The sequence below is a fragment of the Gobio gobio genome, assembly GCF_949357685.1.
Source record: "Gobio gobio genome assembly, chromosome: 18".
Lineage (NCBI taxonomy): Eukaryota > Metazoa > Chordata > Actinopteri > Cypriniformes > Gobionidae > Gobio > Gobio gobio.
In genome coordinates, this window is record NC_137111.1 from 33,421,802 (window position 1) to 33,443,059 (window position 21,258).

The following is a 21,258-nucleotide window of genomic DNA, read 5'->3' on the forward strand; positions in this document are numbered from 1 at the left end:
TGTATTTACATATTGTGTGTGTATATATATATATATATATATATATATATATATATATATATTATATATACACACACACACACACACAACAAGTTTGGGGTCAGAACATTTTTAAGAAATTCACTTGTACTTTTATTCAGCAAGGATGTAGAAAAGAGACTGTAAAGCCAACATATAATGATTTCTACAGGATCATATGACAGAAGACTAGAGTAATGGGAATTTAGCTTTCCCCTCACAGGAAAAAAATATATAACATTTTAAAATATATTAAAATAGAAAACTTATAATAATGTTTCCACAGTATCTTCTTTCACAAACAATTTTTCAAAGTGTTTTGAATGGTGCAAATTGCAAATATATATATATATATATATATATATATATATATATATATATATATATATATATATATATATATATATATATATATATATATATATATATATATATATATATATATATATATAATGTATACACTAGCACACTTCATAATATAATACTATTGTCTTATAATTACATGACTATTTGAAATAACATGCTAGATTATTAGTTACATGGATGATGTAGAAAGTTTAAAAATAAAAATGCTATCCCTCTTGATCACGTCTTGTTAGTGAACCACTTATGAATACTGACCACCAGATGGAGACAATTGAAACTACTTTGACTAGAAGGCATGCGTTCATTGCAGATTTCAGTGCGTATGATGTGCGTATTAATACTTGTTTGTCAGCACAGGTCTTTTCAACAGCCTAATGCTGCGTTCACACCAAACGCGAATTGAGCGTCAAAATCGCGTCTACCGCGTCTAGTTTCACGCGCGTACATTTTGAATGCATTCGCGCGTCAGCAGAGAATTGGACGCGCGTAGAAATCGAGCGTTTGAAGCGAAATTGACGCGCGTTCAAGGCACTCCAGGAGAAATATGTCATAAAACACCACTCTGCCTCTTTTCATTTTCATTAAACATATATATTAAGCATTAATAGCCACACAAATGTGGTCCAGGCAACTCCTACATCATCTTCAGTACATGTATATTTAAATATCCTAAAAATATAAAGTTATTAAACTTCTCTTTGCCCTCAGTCAAAACGATTTGGCAGACAACAAATTATAGATTCATGAGAGCAAAGCTCGGCCGTTAGATCTACACAAAACGAACCACTACAGGACATCAGAGCCAGCGGCAGACGCCAGAAAGACTGGCCGAGGAAAGGCTGCCTTCGCCGGGGTTATGAGCAGTGATTGCCCGGTGATCGCCTGGATCTCACAACTCCAAAAACACAAGATTATTTTTTTTAAATAGGCGCTCTCTTTATAAATAAACAACAGATTTGAGCTTTAAACAACTGAATTCCCACCTGAAAACGTCTTAAAACTACATTTTGTGACACAATAGTACTGTTTTTAATTTATGCAGGGTTTCTCATACACGTCACTTTACCACGTGACAGCAGCGAGCAGGCTCCTGATTGGTTAACGCGGCGCGAATTGACGCCAAAGTTCAAATTTTTCAACTCGGGCGTCAGACGCGAATTCGCTTCAAACGCGTGAATGCACAAAAGCACCATTCGCGTGTAACGCGCGTATCGCGCAAGACGCTCAATTCGCGTCCAATTCGCGCCATTCGCGCGAACTGGACGCGCGAATGAAGCGGATTCGCGTCCTTCGCGCCGCGCGTAACGCGCCTTCCGCGCCGCGGGACCTCCAGACGCGCGTCAACGCGCCTTTCCATTGACTTAACATTGAAATCACTCGCGCCTGACGCTCAATTCGCGTTTGGTGTGAACGCAGCATTAGAGAGCATACCTTCATTATCTTAATAAAAAAACAACAACTTAGAAACAAGCCAGTTCAGTAAGTATCTATTTGCTGTCTAATTTAATGCCAATTATGATCTAGCCTGGATCAGGATGCCAACCGACTTTAGCCCCGCCAACAACATTTGAATTCGGGAAACACGGTCTGGACTTGATCCACTCTGGAGCAACTAAGAAGCTGTTCGGACCAATTAAATTGTCAGGGCGGGCTTTATACGATGATGGACAGATGATAAACAGTAATGTAAGCATTTAAGTCACAAGAGCTTGGGTTGAATTCGTTGTAACGTATCCTAAACAGAGAACTGGTTCGTATATTCACCTTTACTATTTCTCTCAAAAATGATGATCGTGTTGGTAAGTAGGCCTACTCTGTGTATCCTTAAATTCCTTTTTACAACACTGGCAAAGATCGTTTACACAGTTCTGTTGACAACTATGTGTCACTCCGTTGCTCTGATTGGTTGTAGGTCTATCCAATTGAGGTCTTTCCTGGTGCGGTTAAAACCTTTTTTTACGGTCTGGTTGAAACCATAGACTACGGACGCCCGTTTCCGCCACTAAATAAAAATAAAAAGAGTAATTGCAAACTTTATATCACGCAATTGCGATTTTATATCTCAGAATTCTGACTTTATATCACGCAATTGTGACAAAGGCTGCATCTGAAAACTTAGGCAGCTGACTTGTTGCCTCACTGCTTTATCAGACAATGACTTGTAAAGCAGCGTTTGTGCATGAAGGCACCTCACAAAATGACTTGGTTATTTATCATAACCTCGGTTCCCTGAGAGAAGGGAAACGAGTATTGCGTAGCAGTACGCTAGGGGAAACGCCTTTAATCGAGAATATGAAGCAGAAATTATTATATTTAATAATTTTATCTATGTAAAACGCAGTGCGCATACACACGCTGATTGGCTGTGCTGCTGCAACTGCAGGGAACCTATGGCGAGGCGGCTGAGCGGGAGGCCCAATGAGGTGACTTCCTGAGCTCCCGCCTAAAAGCCTACCTGAATTTGCATATCGAGTCTATAAAGGACCCTGTCACGCCATAGGTATTTGGGTTTAAAATCGACTGAATCGACACCCTGAGCCAAGCACAAGTGCGGCATGCTACGCAATATTAGTTTCCCTTCTCTCAGGGAACTGAGGATATGTTAAATAACCGAGTCGTTCCCTTTCGAGATAATTACTCGTATTGCATAGCGGTACGCTAGGGGAACCCATGTAAAACGCTGTGCGTGCTAGATCTCCCGCACCCGAACTGTATAAGCTACAGCCCTTAGCAAAAGAGAATGAGCCTCTGGAGCCGACCGTGGTGGGCCCCAAGAGGGTAATGAGGGCACCCCAAGGAGGCTGGATATAATCGGGCCTTGTAGGATATGAAGTATAGCCGGACGAGGTCGGGATTTATATACAGAATGAAGCCATGCTTATGTTCACATAGGTGTTTACGCACACTCATATGGAGAGAATACCTGCTTGTAAGGCAGGAACATCCGAAGCAGACAAAGAGCTGTTCCGACTGCCTAGAGGCAGCTGAGCGTTCTACATATGCCCTCAGAGCTCTGACTGGGCATAGCAGATTTGCATCTTCCTCACCCTCCGAAGAGGGCAGAGCTGAAAGCGAGATGACCTGTGATTTTGAATGGGGTGGACAGCACTTTAGGCACGTACCCTTGTCTAGGTTTGAGGACGACCCTGGAGTCGCTAGGCCCAAACTCTAAACAGGATGCATTCACAGACAGTGTATGCAGGTCGCCCACCCGTTTGACTGATGCTAAAGCCAGCAGGAAAGCAACTTTAAGTGAAAGCTGCTTAAAGCTCACTGACTGTAATGGTTCAAACGGTGCTCTTTTCATAGCCTGTAAGACTATGGAAAGGTCCCATATCATAACTGAGGGGGGTTAAGCCTCTTGGCCCCTTTTAAGGAATCGTGATATCAGGTCACATTTTCCCAGGGGCTTTTCAGCCACTTGTGTATGGTGCGCTGTTCTAGCAGCCACATAAACTTTGAGCGTGGAGGGGGAACGACCCGGGTCCATTAGCTCTTGGAGGAAATTAAGCACGTCTGTCACCTCACATGACTGCGGGTTCAGATTACGTGCCTTACACCAGTCTGAGAAGACTATACATTTCATAGCATAGAGCCGCCTGGTCGAGGGGGCTCTTGCCTCAGAAATAGTGTTTTTCACCTTTTCGGGAGGGTCCTTGGTACCCATTGATGGGCCATGCATGCAGGGCCCATAGATCGGGTCTGGGATGCCAGATCTTCCCTTTCACCTGTGTGAGGAGGTCCTTCCTCAGCGGTATTGGCCATGGGGCTGAGTTCAGCATCTGGGACAGCTCTGCGAACCATAACTGATCTCTCCATAGCGGGGCTATTAAAAGCACCGAGCATTTTTCCTCTCTGATCCTTTTGATTACCTGAGGTAACAAAGCAACCGGGGGGAATGCATACAGAGGGAGCCTGGGCCAATCGTGGGCCAGCGCATCCCTGTGTTTGGAAAAGTATATTGGGCAGTGAGTATTGTCTTCTGAGGCGAACAGGTCTACTTTCGCTTCGCCGAAGACCTTCCAAATCAACTGAATCGTTCGTGGGTGCAGCGATCACTCCCCTGGGGGAATATTGCCTCTGGATAACATATCCGGACCCTGATTCAGGACTTCTGGCACATGAGCTGCTCTTAGCGAGCTCAGATTGCGCCTTGCCCATAAAAGGAGGTGCTTCGCCAATGAATGCAGGCTGCGTGATTTCAGGCCACCCTGGCGATTTATGTACAACGCTACTGCCATGTTGTCCGTACGGACTAGAACGTGATGTCCCTTTAAGTACGGGAGGAAAGCTCTCAGTGTCAGAATGACCGCTTTCAACTCCAGGCAGTTTATATGCAGCCTTTTCTCCGATAACGCCCCCAGGCCGGAGATCGGCATGCCCTGATACAGGGCACCCCAACCTAGGTTGGATGCATCTGTGGAAACTTCTTTCCATCTCGGGATTGTGCCCATGTTCACACACACTTGATACATGCGGTCGCTTTCCAAGGGGCCAGAGCTCTGACACAGCTGTGGTTCACCTTGATGCGTAACCAGCCCGAGTGCCGCGCCCGGACTGGGACACGGTATTTCAACCAGTGTTGGAGGGGGCACAAATGCCCAGTAGACCCAGATCGTGTACTGCTGATGCTGAGGCCATGTGACCCAGCATCCTCTGAAACTCTCTGAGAGGAGTGTAAGTGCCCACTTTGAATGAAGCCGCCCGGTCCTGGATGGCGCGTGCGCGCTCTAGAGTAAGCTGCACGTTCATTCGTATGGAGTCTATGCATACTCCCAGAAAGGAAATATTCTGGGTGGGAGATAGATTGCTCTTCTCCATATTGATCCTGAGACCCAAACATTCTGATTGGGCTATAACCAGCCAATCGTCGAGGTAGTTGAGAATGCGCACCCCCTTCTGTCTCAGGGGTGCTAGTGCATCGTCCATACATTTTGTAAAAATGCGTGGCACCAGAGATAGTCCGAATGGTAGGACTGTGTCTTGATAAGCCTGCCCCTCAAAGGCGAATCTCAAGAATGGCCTGTGATGGGGCGCTATCTGAATGTGAAAGTATGCGTCTTTCAGATCCAGTGTGAAAAACCAATCCTCTGGGCGAATTTGCGAGAGGATTTGTTTCATAGTCAGCATTCTGAATGAGCATTTCATAAGGGCTTTGTTCAGGTGTCTGAGATCTAGGATGGGCCTGAGGCCGTCATCCTTTTTCGGAATGAGGAAGTAGCGGCTGTAGAAGCCTGATTCGCTGTGTGGTAGATGTACGGCTTCTATCGCTCCCTTCTCTTAACAGTTTCATAACCTCGGCACGAAGCACGTGACTCACGCTGCTTCGCACCGAAGTCTCGACCACAGCATGAAAGTGCGGGGGTCTGAGAGCGAACTGCAACTAGTAGCCTTGTTTTATAGTGTTCATAACTAGGGCGATATATCGCATGACATTGTTGTCATGTAACAATGTCATGCAATATATCGCCCTGCCCTATTCATAACCCAATGTCGATATGCCTGGGATGGCCTGCCACGCCTGGGCTGATATCGCTAGGGGCTTTGTACAGTTTTGGGGCGGGCCGCTTTGTAGAAGGGGCTCGTGACCCGGCTGTGTTGTGTTTGTGACACTGTGATGGGAGTGTTTAGCGGCGTGCACTGAGTGGTGGGCGCGCGCTTTACATTCATGCCGCTCGAGGCGTGAGACAGCTGATGCTGTTTGTGGAAAATGCTTACACTTACATAGGAAAAGCTCTTTCCGTGATATATATGGGTCGCCGTAAAAACAGCGTTTGGGTACAGGCGAGCACGTTTGGTCACGGGCTCGTTGGCTGTGTATGTGGGGTCTCCAGTCACCTGCCTGTGGGGAACTAAGAGGCGCAGATTGGGAGAGAATGGTGCTGGTCCGCCAGCAGCGAAACTTAACCACCCTCTCATTCTCACCGCTGTTAGGACGGCTTCGGCGGCACGGGTTTCAGCACAATCTTGGGCCGAGGTCCCAGACACTCTGGCTGCCTGTTGCTGCTCGCGGAGCGTGATCGCTGTCTTGGCCTGGAGGCAGAGCGAGGCTGTGTACTCGCGGCGGGCGCTGTCTTCTGCTGCTGTGAAGGTGGAGCCCAAGACTGGTGACCAGAAGCAGAGCTCAATCTTTTGGGCAGGAAATGTTTCATGGCCTGTGAAGCTTTCTGCTCCTCCGTGAAGCGTTCCGCGAATCCTACCACTGCGGGACCAAACAGGCCTTTGGTCCTGATGGGATCGTAGAGAAAGGAGGCTTTATCCGACTCTTTCATCTCGGTGAGATTCAGCCACAGATGGCGTTCGAGCACTGTCAGGTTGGCCATGGATTTCCCGATTGCCTGGGCGGTGGCTTTGGTGGCTCGCAGGGCCAAGTCAGTGGCGCTGCGGAGATCCTTGAGCACTTCAGGGTCAGGGGAAACTCGTCCAGTGAGCGGAGAAGTTTAGCCTGAAACACCTGGAGTACCACCATCGTGTGAAGAGCTGAAAATGGCTCCTTCCACGCTAGCTCATCATGAACCTCCGGGAAGAAGGGGGTGGGCTTCTGCGGAGAGGAATGGCGTCAGCCTTGCAGGAACCATTCATCCAATCTGCTTCGCGAAGGCTCTTGGGGCTGGGACCACTCGAGCCCGAGGTCTGCCACGACCCTCGTGAGCACACGGTCCAGTTCTGCATTGACGCTCGCCCTGATGCTCATTGTGGCCTGCGTTGAAGCTGAGTGCTCCGAGACAGAGTCCGTCCACGGGCCCAATGCAGCTTGTGAAAAGCTGTCATCGTCATCCTCTTCCCGTCGTGGTCATCCGAAGGAAACTGAACAGGCCACTACAGTGCAGGGGCGCTGTTCTTCCTGCGTGAATGTGACCGGTGAATGCGAAACACGTGGGGAATAATGTTTTGGCCAGCTTGCTCCGGTCGCCTCTGGTCACGGCGCTTTATCTTTCGCGGTACTTGAGGGAGGGCAGAAGGGGAGGGATCTTCCTTGAAGATGGCAAGCTGAGCCTGCAGGGTCTGCATTGTCATCTCCTCGCACTCCGGGCAGCCCTGAGAGAGTGCAGCCAGGGCGTGGAGGCGCAAGATGGACGAGGCATTTGAAACAATGCGCTCGTACACAAGATACACAGATAAATGCAAAAGGATATAACGCCGGATAGCCCAGCTGGAATGGCAGAAGGTCTGAAGGCGGATGGCTCCGACGTCATCAGAAGTGCACGAAGTTCCGCTGAGGTGCTGTTCGACGGCGGCTTCAATGTCCAGAGATCAGCGATGTGGTGAGTCGCTGAAGGAGATTAAATCTGAGTACCTATGGCGTGACAGGGTCCTTTATAGACTCTATGCAAATTCAGGTAGGCTTTTAGGCGGGAGCTCAGGTAGTCACCTCATTGGGCCTCCCGCTCAGTCGCCTCGCCATAGGTTCCCTGCACTGCATTTTACATAGATAAAATTATTAAATATAATAATTTCTGCTTCATATTCTCGAAGAAAGGAGTTTCCCCTAGCGTACTGCTACGCAATACGAGCAATTCTCTCGAAAGAGAACTGATTTTTCACAAGGCAGTATAACAGTTTAATGAGAGAGCAGAGAGAGCTTTGGTGAGAACTAAACAAATATTTAATTACTACATTAGTAATTTCTCACTAGAAATGACATCAGAAGTGGAAAATGTTGGTCAAAAATGTACATTTACACACTAACTGACCAGCAAATGCAACTTTCACATGGTGTCTTTTTTTCTAGCTCAGCTGTCACTACAATTGTAGGATATCAAAGGCAGCGAAGGATACATTTATGCTGCCTTCAAATCAATAAGATGAAGGTATCTCAAGAGACAGGAAGTGAAGCTAACATTAGATTCGGACGAGCCTTGAAGCCTTACTTCCTTGAAATGTGTCCTCCGAAGATAGCATTTTCCAGGTTTCGGACACAGCCATATTCTGACGAATTGAATATGACGACGTCAGGCTAATCTAGGGGAGAGCGGGGCACAATCTAACGCTGGGTTAGTTGTAACACACATGGTTTAAAACTTTCCACACATGCCAGGGTGACTAAACTTAGTACTAGTTGCCATATAAACATTATTTAGAGATAAGACTACGCCAAATTTAAAAATCCGTTGGAAGATTTATTTAACCATAGCAAAAGTACATTTCTTACTCAAGTTAATTTTTCATCTCTGTTTTTTGTGTTTATTTAATTAAGACAAATCTGATATTTATTTTAATCTTATATCTGTTATTTAACAGTTGAGATTCTTCTTTAATGCTGATCTAACCAGCAGAAGACACCAGCCGGGTTTAAATCCCAGTTGTGCAGGTGGGGTGCGTTGTAACACTGTGTTACACTTACAATGAGCCCCTATTAGAACTATTCTATTATATTCTATACTTTTATGAATTCTTTTGAGAAACCATGTGAAAAAAAGTGAATAATGACTGTGAGTCAATGTTCAGAAGTTATTCATTATTATTATGTTTGAACTAAGCTGTATAGTTGTGTTTTGTTTGTTGTCAAACTCAAAAATGTGTTTATTTTTAATGATAAAAAAATGCCATTATTTTTGCCAAAATATTTTAGTTTGTCTTGGATATTTTTTGGATTAGATCAGATAACATTTTAAGCTTTCATATGGTCATGTTACAATGTACCCCACCTATGGGGCATGTTGTCACATTTCACTTCCATTCTTTCGGGGTAAATCAAGAAAAAATTACAAACTGTATTAATGAAAGAAAACCACATAATTGTACTAGACGTGTGAAATTAATGTGGAAAAAAATAAATACCAACCCCAAGGGGATTTACACAAAGGTTGTGCCCAGCTCTCCTCTACTGATTATTTGTCATTCATGGTAGCCTAATATTTTAAATTTACTTGTTTAATGAAGTCAGAGTTCCAGTTAAAGTGTTATTGTTACAGTGTTATTGTTTTTTGACTGTTAAAACTCTGTTTGATATTATCTGTGTAACGAACATTCTGACAGTTTACTCTCAACCTGGTAAGGTCAGGATGTTGATTCATGCGACAAATGGAACCACTATCTTTGACGTTTTGTATACATGTTTGCATTAAACAAACGGTGGGCATGTTTTGCAGGAGCTGTGCCGAGTGAAACATATGGGTAGTCTCTACAGGAGATTGGTACAACAGGCCACTTGCCCAGAGTTCATCCACTCTCATCTGTCCACATTACACAAGCCACAGCACCCAGCCGAGCCTAATCAGTGTGTTCCTCCATCATCCACTGAGTGGACCTCCACCTCCTACATCACAGCAATAGCTCAATAAATAACCTCACCAGGAGGAAATCACAGGTGAGACTTTCCTGTTATGCAGTACATTTTCATGTACCCATCATACACATAATATATCTGTACTAACAATTGCTGAAGATGGAAATCTGATATTTCTGCATAAACCCTTTATACTTTAAATTGCAACGCAGGCATATTTCTGTTTTAAATGTACATATCCAGTACTGGGCACTGCTTAACAGAAATTACCTGGTAATTCAAGTACTCAAATAATGAGGTATCTACCACCATCTGAGATGATGCTGATTTATATTCATTGGAGGAAGGCTGCTTGCCTGGTTTTCCTCTCCTTGTGTCAAGATTCAACAGAGAACTGCAGCTGTGACGTCCATGTTACAGTTGTAATCTGGCATGGCTATATCTAATTCACGACAGCTACACAAACACCCATAACCACAGAACAGGTTTGAATGAACACGGCACTGCTCCTTTCAAGGATGCTACAAAGATTATAATGTCAGAATCTTTGTATCTTAGCAAGTTCATCCTGTGTCTTTAATTTACAACTTAATCGATGCTTCCTGTTGTGGAACATTACAGCATGACCTTTACAGATTACATATCACACAGAGGTTAATCTGCTGATCCTTTGGAGTTATCAACTTCCACAAGAAAGCAAAAGTGATGAAGAGGAAAGAAAAGCAAAAAAGGGTGCACTGATCTTTGTTTATGGATTGATCCATTGGATCTGCATATCTAATCTTTATTGGGGTTAAGAAAAACTAAAGATTAATGGCTTTCATAAAAGTGAAAATGATGTATCATGGAATTAGTCTTCTTTATACAGTATATGTGCTGCATTACAAATACTGTAATTTATTTCTGCTCTGCGTCCACGTCTGATTGAATAAACAAATACAAATAAATTGAAGTTAGTTTGACATTACAAAACCAGCAGCACACTTCTATTAGTTTTTTTTTTTTTAACAATCTCTATAGGACCAATTTCTCAATACTTGGGTCACTTTTTAAAAACTCTTCATATGGTGAGCATAACAGTAGTCTTTCACAAGTTCGTTTACCCATATACTCTTTAGCTAATAAGGTTTAAGCGTATTTGGCTTGCTGTTCGCGGTGGTTTTCTCACTAAAACACAACCACCGCAAAACTCTATGTAGCTACAGGCCAATTTGCATATATTTACATAAACTGTTGAAGGTGCACTATGCAAAAAGAATTCAGTAAAATATCCAAAAACCACTAGGCCAGTGTTATATATTTTGTTCAGTTGAGTACTTACAAGATCCCAAATGTTTCCAACTATTTGTAAATCGTGAGAAATTGCTATTTTAATATTTATAAAGATCTATTGACAAAAATGCAATATAATATAGCCTACATAATTATGTTTTCAGTGGTGTATAAAGACCTTACATAATGAACCGTTATGTTTTTATTACCTTCGAATGAGGCATTTCTATCAACATACACCACCGGTCCCCTTACAGTGAAGTCACCATTTTGCACCATGTTTCTACTGTAGCCCTAAACGGACAAACTCTACAGAGCGCTAGCAACTCTCTGCTGTCTCAGACGACGACATCTTTGTCCTGTGTCGGCCACCGTAGCTTATCTATGTGCTTCGAAAGGGAGGGGTGAGCGGTGGGTGGTTGCAATTTGCTGCTAAAATTTACACAGTGCACCTTTAAACTAATCCATGTGACTCCAGTGGTTTAACTTTAATTTTATGAAGTGACACGAGTGCTTTGTTTGTGCAAAAAAAACATAATTCACAATGTCAGCTCTCGCGTCAACACAAAACACATGCGTCGGTGATCTGGAGAAATTTATGACAGCATTTTTGGGTGAACTAACCCTTTAAACTTAAAGAACAATAAAATAATACAAAACTGAATAAGATAAGATACCATATTGAAATTATTCTGGCGCTAAAAAAAATCATTACCATCTATATTAAATGGGACAACTTAGGAATCTAAGGGCTTGTATATACACAGGGATCTAATCAACAAAGAACTAACACATGCAAAGTAGAAACAAACAATACCAAACTAAAACACAAATTAACTAACAGACCTAAACATAACCCTGTGACAGCAACATATGCTGCAGTGAATTCTAAACAATAGAGAGCTGACATTCTTGTTTTGTAAAGACAAGACACATTTTTGTAAAGAAACGTATAATGCTGTGCAGTGACAAAGTGTGCTTTTTGGGTGACGAGTTTTGCTGTTATGGAAGAATGGCTTGATTTGATGTATGAAGTGTTTTTGTACATTTTAAATGTGAAATTAACTGCTGTGCCAGGTTGAGAGTTGGTAAGGAGAAGTATGTGAAGAGTACTGAAATAGTGACATTAGTATTGTGAAATGTGTCCTAGCAATTGTAAAAAAAACCTATAATGTTTCTGAAACTGAATATGTAGGGAGCGGCAGTACTGAATAGATTGGGCTAAAGGTCGGGACTGACATCTGAAGAACTTTTGAAGGTGAGAATGTAAACATGCCAGTGTGGGCGTGGCTGGAGTTCAGGTAGTCGTGTGAACAGTGGACAGGGAAAAAATGCTTCAGGGGAAGAGACATGGAACAGTTGTGCCCTTTGGAACAGCCATGACTGAAGGACTATCTTTCATAAGAGAAAGTTCAGAGTCCCTTTAAACGAAACCTGAGAAGGATCCAGGACCACCAAAGGACTGAACTCACCTTTGCAAGGTCAGTAGAAAATGATCATGGTCGGTGTAAATGATCATTCACCAAAAGAAAAATAGTGACAATGTGTATCATTTTGAACTGTTTTACCACTGGGCCTGCTTTAGTTAAAATAATTATGGTGAGCTCAAGTCTGAATATAATAGGTTCAATACAAATGTGATTTAGTATTGAAGTGTTTCTGATTATGTTGAAACTTTCTGCCAGAATTAAAAAAGCATTTAATCGCCACCATTCTCTGTTCATTTGCTTATAAATTGCTTACCAATGCTGCATTTATTTACATGTGGAAACTGTGATAGATTAGATTAGAAGGTTCAAAAGTACAGCATTTATTTAAAATAGAAATGTTGAGTAATACTATAAATGTCTTTACTGTCACTTTTGATTAGTTTATGCACCTTTGCAGAATACAAATATTAGTTTCTTAAAAATCTTATTAGAGTAACTCAGTTAAACCAACCCATTTTGTTTTCAAGGCTTTTCACATTAAAGACACTTTCCCCCATTCACTTCCAGCAGATATATGATTTAGCGTTCACCCAAAAAGGACAATTCTGTCATCATTTACTCACCCTCAAGTTCCAAACCTGTATAAATGTATTTGTTCTGCTGCTATTTGGCAGATCAAGCTATTTGGCAACCAAGCAGATCTTGGCAGCCATTGGCTACCAAAGTGGGGGGAAAAATACAATGGTAGTCGATGGCTGCCGAGATCTGCTTGGTTACAAACATTCTTCCAAATATCTTCCCCACACTCTCTGTTAATTGTGTAAGGCAAGAATGTGCATTTAAGTACAAAGATCACATATGGAAAATTAAATGATGGCATATGTCATTTTATTATGCAAATCATGGATGAAGTGGGGTTTATTGTGTTACTCCTGCTAGATTTTTGTTACCACACACTAGAATTTTGTGCACCCAATTTATACATAAATATGTGCTTAAAAAATCTATGTGTATACATCAACTCCCTTCTTCCTTCTTAATACATATTGTTCAGATAAATCAGAAACCATTTTGTGAAGGGGATTATTACAGTTTTTTTTCATTGCTTTGGTGTAATTTTTACATGCAGTTGGTACATTTTCAAAACTCTTAGTAGGCCTACTATCACAACAGATCAAACATTTAATTTTAATTGTGTTAATACAATACACAAAATCACAAAGTATACTTTTCACTACATAAAATAAATGTTTCATCTATACAGTATAAATGTTTTATTCACAGTAACTGCTTTTCAAACTCTTGATTTGCTTTTCTTCAGTTTAATACATTTGTCTATTATTTAATCCAACCAAAACTATCTGGTGTAAAGTCACTGCAGGTGTTGGTGGTGATCCTCAGCTCTCCATCAGGGTGGCTCTTCACAAAATTAATCCACCTCTTCTTGATAGCATCGTTTATTGTTTTGGAAGCTATTTTGTAAGTTGTAGGCTGTAGTAACTAGACTGCAGACAGTTACTTGCGATCGAGCGGGCGAATCTAGTTATGATAGTGTTAGGGAAGGAGCCAACTCCACAATTCAGTACTACACAGTTCACTGTCTTTGTAACGTGTTTCAGTAATACATTTCTAACATTTATAATGTGTTTAGAAACAAATCTCAGAATTGCCTTTACAGGGACTTTAATCAATTAATCATTTTGTACACCTATAGATATTGATTATATAGACATGGTTTCTATAGAACTTGTTTGCAATTTCCAATATAGATTACCAGATGTAATGAATTCTTTTTACTAAGTGATTTGTCTTAGATGATAACCACTATGTTCAAAGTGTGTGTGTGTGTGTGTGTGTGTGTGTGTGTGTGTGTGTGTGTGTGTGTGTGTGTGTGTGTGTGTGTGTGTGTGTGTGTGTGTGTGTGTGTGTGTGTGTGTGTGTGTGTGTGTGTGTGTGTGTGTGTGTGTGTGTGTGTGTGTGTGTGTGTGTGTGTGTGTGAGAGAGAGAGAGAGAGTTGCAATTTGTGAAAATAGAACAGGATAGAGTACAAGGGGGAGGAAACAGTAAATGACTGTAACATCAGATTGATCAGAGATGCATCAGAATAAGGGAGAGCAATGGCATGTAAAATACAGCGTTTTACATTACAGTATGCCATGTGATACTGCAAACAGATTCCCAACTGCCACATTATTTTAACTCACCCTTATAAAGGTCAACTACAGTATATATTACAGCATAGATGGCACAGTGATATAATTTACTGTAGCAAACATGTATCTTGAATTGTGATCATACCGTTGTGTTTCAGTGATTAAACAAAAAATTCTCATTACATATTACAATAATCTTGTGTTTGAAACAATGATTATGTAGAATGAAACATGAATATGTACAGCTGAATGAAAGCATGAGATCAGGTTTTGAAAGAATGACTGGCATGTGTGATTAGTTTAGAGTTTTGAAAATGTACACCTTACTTGTGAAAATAGTACCGAATCGAATAAAAATAACTGTATTTTGAGTCTTGTTGGGACTCTCTTTCTTTCTGTCCTGTTTTTTTTTCAGTAAAGATTTCCCCTCATACTGAGTCACTGAATGGGTGTCAGCAGTTCCTTTGTTTACAGACACAGCTGCTTAACCTTGTTCTTATCTGCTGCCCCCATTGCCCTGCCAGCAGTGTTTTCTTATCAACAGTTCAGCTCAGAATGCACTCTCTGAGCATATAGCAGTTTTTTTCCCTACGTTTTATGGAGCAGTATTGCAGAAACTCGCTGTAAATAAGGTCAGATCACCTATTTTGCAATATTGGGATGTTGTTCTATAAGCAGTCAGTAAACCCTCAAAATTGTGTCAGCAGTACAAGCAAAGCCCAATTTCACTTTGAAAAATGGCCACATCAATAGTGGCCACATCCATCTTTAACACACTGACAAAAGAAAGCATCAATCCTTATTCAAGACTGATGATTGTTGTCGGCTGCTTTGTGGCTTGTTTTCTCTCTCTTTGTCTGTTGCTGTATTTAATCTGTGCGCTTTGGATCACACTCCTCTCCAGATGTTGAGTCTTGAGGCTTCTCTCCCTCTGCAACACACACAACAGATAGATAGATAGATAGATAGATAGATAGATAGATAGATAGATAGATAGATATAGATAGATAGATAGATAGATAGATAGATAGATAGATAGATAGATAGATAGATAGATAGATAGATAGATAGATAGATAGATAGATAGATAGATAGATAGATAGATAGATAGATAGATAGATAGATTTCTCTAAATGTTTCCTCTGTTGCCTCGAGCACCCAGAAAACAAGTAATAAACTGGTGAATGAATTGTTGAATTAACTGTTTTCCCACAAATGTCTCTCAGAGGCACCGGTGTTCATTATCCACACTTCATTTTGGTGATCCCATAATAGGTTATGTACATAAAGAAAGAAAGAGAGACAATACGTAATATCGCAGTATTATGAATAAAAGAAGATTCATCTTAGCCCCATTGAGAAATGTTGTTTCCATAGCAACAGGGGGAGAATGATGGTTAAGCCACAGAGACCTAGAGAGGGAGTGGCCCTTCTTCATAAAGAAAGACAGACAAGAGGTGAAAGACAGAAATACATTCCTACTGTTGTTGTGTGTGTACGCTTGTTCATAAGAGATAGTGAGGGCATTTGAAGACGAGGGGGAGGGAGTGAGGGAGAGATCATTTGGCTTTCCATCCATTGATTTCCTTCTCATTCATTCATGTGTTTCCCCTTTATTTTCTGACAGATGCATGAAGTGGCACCAATGCCGGCAGCTTAACCACTGCTGCACCTCCTCATCTCCATATTCTCCAATCTCCTTCAGCCCTCCACCACATCACACACATAGTCTTTCCCCACAACACCCACACAAACACAGGCACACATATTCATCTCTCTCTCTCTCTCTCTCTCTCTCTCTCTCTCTCTCTCTCTCTCTCTCTCTCTCTCATACACACATACGCGCCCTCCTGCCTGGGGATTTGAAGATGTGACTGAGGCTGGTTTGTAATCAGATGAAAGACGAGTATAATCCCGACGTTCCCTCCATCTTTTTCACTGCTGGAGTGGGGATGCTGAAGGAGAGGACAAGGGCCAGGATAGGTGACGTGTGATGGAGAGATCTGTGCTGACGGATTCTGCCTTTATAAGGACCTGGACTGACGCTGCACTCTTGGGAGTCTGGGATGACCGCAGAGACCATTGAAGAGAGAGTGGACAGGTAAAGACGGGACAAAGAAGACATTAAAAGGGAGCTTCATCTGTGACCGGGACACGAGGTAAGCATTTCTTTTGAAAGAACTGTCTGCCATCATTTTTTGATGCATGTGTGTGGATGGGGTTAGATGCACAGGATGGAGTTCTCACCTTGTCAGCCAGGTATTTTTGGATTTAATGGAAGGAAATGCACTCGGGCCTTGAATGAATTAATAATGCGAGGCTGTTTCATCACACTGTGCCTATGTAGCACACTCTTTTCATGTGTGACATAGAACTTATAATTTATGAACAAACATTATAATTTGAACATTTAGAATTATAATCTAAATACTAAGCATATTTTAATTTCTTATGTTTAATGCATATAATTTGTTGCAAGACCATAGATGTTATTTTTTTCTTCTGTCAATATATCACAAACAAGATATATTACTGAAAACCAAATCAAAGTCTGGAATAGTGGGGAAAAAACAGGTTTTGGACCACTTTAAGAAAAAGTACAATTGGGATTGTTACAATTGTTTAATGTATTTGAAAGTGTCATATAGGCTTCAAGGTATAGTTCACCCAAAAATGAAAATTCATTCTCACAAAAGAAGATATTGTGAAGAATGTTTGTAACCAAGCAGATAGAGCAACCATTGACTACCATAGTAGGGGAAAAAATACTATGGTAGTCAATGGTTGCTCTATCTGCTTGGTAACAAACATTCTTCACAATATCTTATTTTGTGTTCAGCAGAACAAAGAAACTCATACAGGTTTGGAACAACGTGAGGGTGAGGAAATGATGACAGCATTTTCATTTTTGGGTGAACTATCCCTTTCATTTATTTAATCAAAAATACAGTATAGACAGAAATATTGTGAAATAAATAACCTTTTTCTATTTTAATATATTTCAAGTAATTTATTTATGTGATGGCAAAGCTGAATTTTCAGCATCATTACTAGCATCATCAATGTTGAAAACAATTGTGCTGCTTTACATTTTTTATGGATTTTTCTTTTTTCTTCTTCTCTCCATTCATTTCTGGCAGATATCTGATGGCGGAGACTGGGCGGAGACTGTCATTCCCACCAGGGAGCCTCATCACCTCAGACCCTGTCCTCACAGTTGAGTGCAGTTCAGCAGTGGTGAAGCCTGAAGATTTACTCGTGAAGAGCTCCAATGAAGCATCATACTCCCCAAAAGACCTCAAAGACAGCAGCCTGATTGACCAACATCAGAATAAACACGCATGCTCACTGACAGTTCACAGGGAACATGCCTTATCCCCTCACAAGGACCTAAAAGAGCACAGTCTGTTGTCAATACAAAGAAGCCACTCTGACAGCTTGCATATTTTCAAAGAGGCCACAGCTTCTCCTCTCTACTGTGAAACGGGAGGCGCTTTTTGCCAAGGACGAGACCAGGATGTTTGTGCGCAGTCTTTTCCTTCTTTAGTGTGTAAACAGGCCATGCCGCTTCAGCAGAGCAATACGATGACCACATCCACCAGAGCAGGAAGTAGTGGGTCGGGCAGCCCCACTCAACCAGCCAAACACGGCTTCATTCAGTTCTGTGAAGTCATTCCAGAATCCACCTGCCCCAAATTCAAAGAGTCTGTTTGTTGTAACTCGCACTTCCACCATGGAGCCGTCGAAGACACATTTGCGGCGTATTGCCACCCGCAGCCCATTCCTGCCCCGGCGCAGCTGCTTCCGCACTTGGTGGGAATGGAGGAGAACTACAAAGGTCAAGTATCAGCAAGCAACCTTCTCGCTCTTCCTCGGCTCATCTCCTCCGTCAGTGAGACCGGTTTGGATGGTAAGCAACTCTTCCGCTGCTGTAATCTGGACTGCGCTTGGCCTGGTCCGTTACGTCCAGTTGGCGCCCAACAGTGGGTGAATGAAAAGACCACAAGAGAAGCAGAGACCATGACTTCACAAAATGAACTGAGAGATATAGGAGTGCAAGTGGGTCAGGACTCTGAGGAACATCTCCAGCACGTGTTCCCAGAAGTGTGCCTGGTTGAGGAGAAGACGAATGTGAGTGGGAAAACGGTGTCAAAGAGTCAAAAGTCTCCAGTGAAGGAGGTGAAATGGGATGCCGAGGGCATGACCTGGGAGGTGTACGGGGCCTCGGTCGACCCTGAGGAACTCGGACTTGCGATTCAGAAACATCTGGAAGTACAGATCAAAGAGACTAAGGGAATAGCGGCGAAGCTCTCGCGCCAGAACACGACAACATCCCAGCACAGCGCAGGACCGCCCCAGAGGAGAAAAAAAGGGTTATTGGGATCTCTGCGCCGCCCGGGATGCTGTTCTCGCACCACTGGTGCAGTGGACTAAAGAACCATCCTGACTGTGATCTCAAATAGACAATTTAAATACTGACTTGACAACCAAGTAAAGAACAGGTTCAAAATAGAGAATTTTTAGCAACATTTACTAAAGCAAAAGTAATATATTTCAGAAGAAAAAAATCATGTCTTCCTTTAATTTTTAACACCTTACTTAATTACTGTAGTAGTTTGCACTGTAGATTTAAAAGCTTTATTTTGTAATAGTTAACTGCTCTTTGGTTTATGTTTTCCATCAGTAAAACATAATGATTATGAGTTATGACTAAGTTCCTGTCTTGCAGTAGTCTATGTGGAACCGTGTCCATTCGATGAAAAACATTTAGTGTTTAAATCTGTGGAAGCACTGTGATGATAGTAAGAGAAAACACTAACTGTGGCGCCACCTGCTGGTCAAAGCATGGCAGTAACATAGAGGGTATCACAATTTGTTTACTTCACAATATAACTGCTTTTAAAAGTGAAATACTATACAATACACTACCGTTCAAAAGTTTGGGGTATTTAGGATGTTTTTGAGTCTCTTTTTCTCACCAAGGCAGCATTTATTCGATCAAAATACAGTAAAAACAGCATTGTTGTTTCTTATTTTGTTATATTTTAAAATGGAAATGTATTCCTGCGATGGCAAAGCTGAATTGTCAGCAGCCAAAACTCCAGACTTCAGTGTCACATGATCCTGATTTGGTTCTAAAGAGACATTATTATTATAAATGGTGCTTAATATTTTGTGAAAACAGTCAGATTTTTTCCAGGATTCTTTGATGAATAGAAAGTTCAACTGAGCAGCATTTATTTGAATTTGTTGTTATTTTTTTTAACATGTATTTACAGTCACTTTCAATCAATTTAATGAATCCATCCATCCACAAACACATTTGATTTGGCACAGGTTTATGCCGGATGCCCTTCCTGACACATTCACACTCACTCCTACAAATAGAGTAGGAGTGAGTGTGAATAGAGTAGGAGTGAGGAGCACTCTTTGAATGAAGAGTGTATTTTAAAAATGAATTATAATAGCCTATTACATTTATATATATATTAGTCATTGTCAGTAGACATTTTAGGTATATATATATATTTTTAATAATATAATTTGTAATCAGTTTCACATTAATTAAGAAAATTAGCATTGTATTTACTTTAGAATGGCATAACAAGCATGGAAAATAACAAAGAAGAGGGATTATACTGTATTCTGAGCGATTTGTTCAGTTATTAGAATTGTATTCTACTGTAACAATAAAAGCAATATGTCGGTTAATTAAAAACACTCAGCATCTGTAATTCATATTCAATGTTGTTACCACGTTGACTGATTGTTACCTCATAAGTAAGCAAAATGCATGTAAGCTTTATATTAATATGACCTCTCTAGTTTCTTTATAGTTACTCTTGTTTAGTACACTAATATGGACAATAGCCTATCTGTGATTATGAAAAAGAATGACTGTAGCCTACCATCCATTTACTCTACTATGTTTGTCTCATCATCCATGTTCATGATCAGCAATACATTTAGACTGATTGAACATTTAAAGCAAGCAAAAACACCTGAACATTAACAAAATAATATAAAAAATAAGTATAAAATATTCACTGATGCACAAATCTTATAAGCCGATATTTGATGTTATTGTATTCAAAGCTGCCTGGTTGTAGGCCTACAACATAATGGACAATTCTAGAATATTGTCTAGCCATTTCCATGACACAAATATCCATACATGAATAAATATTTAAGTTATTGCCACAGTTCATACATTTGCTAATGTGTGACCGGATTTCCACGTTGTGTCCTTCAAGCATTTATAAATTGTATTTTAAAATACAGTTGCAAAATTATGCATTTAAATACATTCAGCTGCTGTTCTAGGCATTTCACAGAGGCTAATTTTTAGTAGAGCAGCAAGCACTACACCTGCAGTGTCTTAATTCATCATCTCCAGCAGCAGAAATACACTACGAGCAGTGCTGCCTTACATAACGCGTGCATTTGATTTGATCTCACACATGATAGTGAGATCTCGTGGGCTATTCTGTGGACACGGGCACAAACGGAGGTAAGTGCCTCGATATGGCCAAAGATAAAAGGATTTAAATGAATGAATATGCATAATGACGGTTTGTTGTTGCTGCTGAGGTGTAGCATCCATTTAACCTATACTATAGTCGCGAGACTCCACAGAAACGCCTTGCGTTTGTAGGCTACGAACATCAGTCGACGTCGCATGCATAATGTCATATTATCAGGCATATCCGTATCTATTCTCAGAGAGGCTGCCAATGTCTATAATGGGTCTCATATCGTTTTCTAAAAAACTAAATAAATTATTGATATC

At 41.3% G+C, this 21,258-nt stretch overlaps 1 protein-coding gene across 1 annotated transcript; it reads left to right on the forward strand.

Annotated features, from left to right (window-relative positions):
- The first annotated feature begins 12,094 nt into the window (after positions 1–12,094).
- Positions 12,095–19,703, forward strand: LOC307142008 (GRIN2-like protein). Its single transcript, XM_079842525.1, has 3 exons — positions 12,095–12,366; positions 16,096–16,627; positions 17,609–19,703. The coding sequence occupies exon 3, from the start codon at positions 17,616–17,618 to the stop codon at positions 18,900–18,902; it is 1,287 nt and encodes a 428-aa protein (XP_079698651.1). The 5' UTR covers positions 12,095–12,366; positions 16,096–16,627; positions 17,609–17,615; the 3' UTR covers positions 18,903–19,703.
- Positions 19,704–21,258: the final 1,555 nt, after the last annotated feature.

What these genes read in the sequence shown, in the direction of transcription:
- LOC307142008 (XM_079842525.1), top strand. Translation starts at nt 17,616, where the DNA reads ATGGCGGAGACTGGGCGGAGACTGTCATTCCCACCAGGGAGCCTCATC.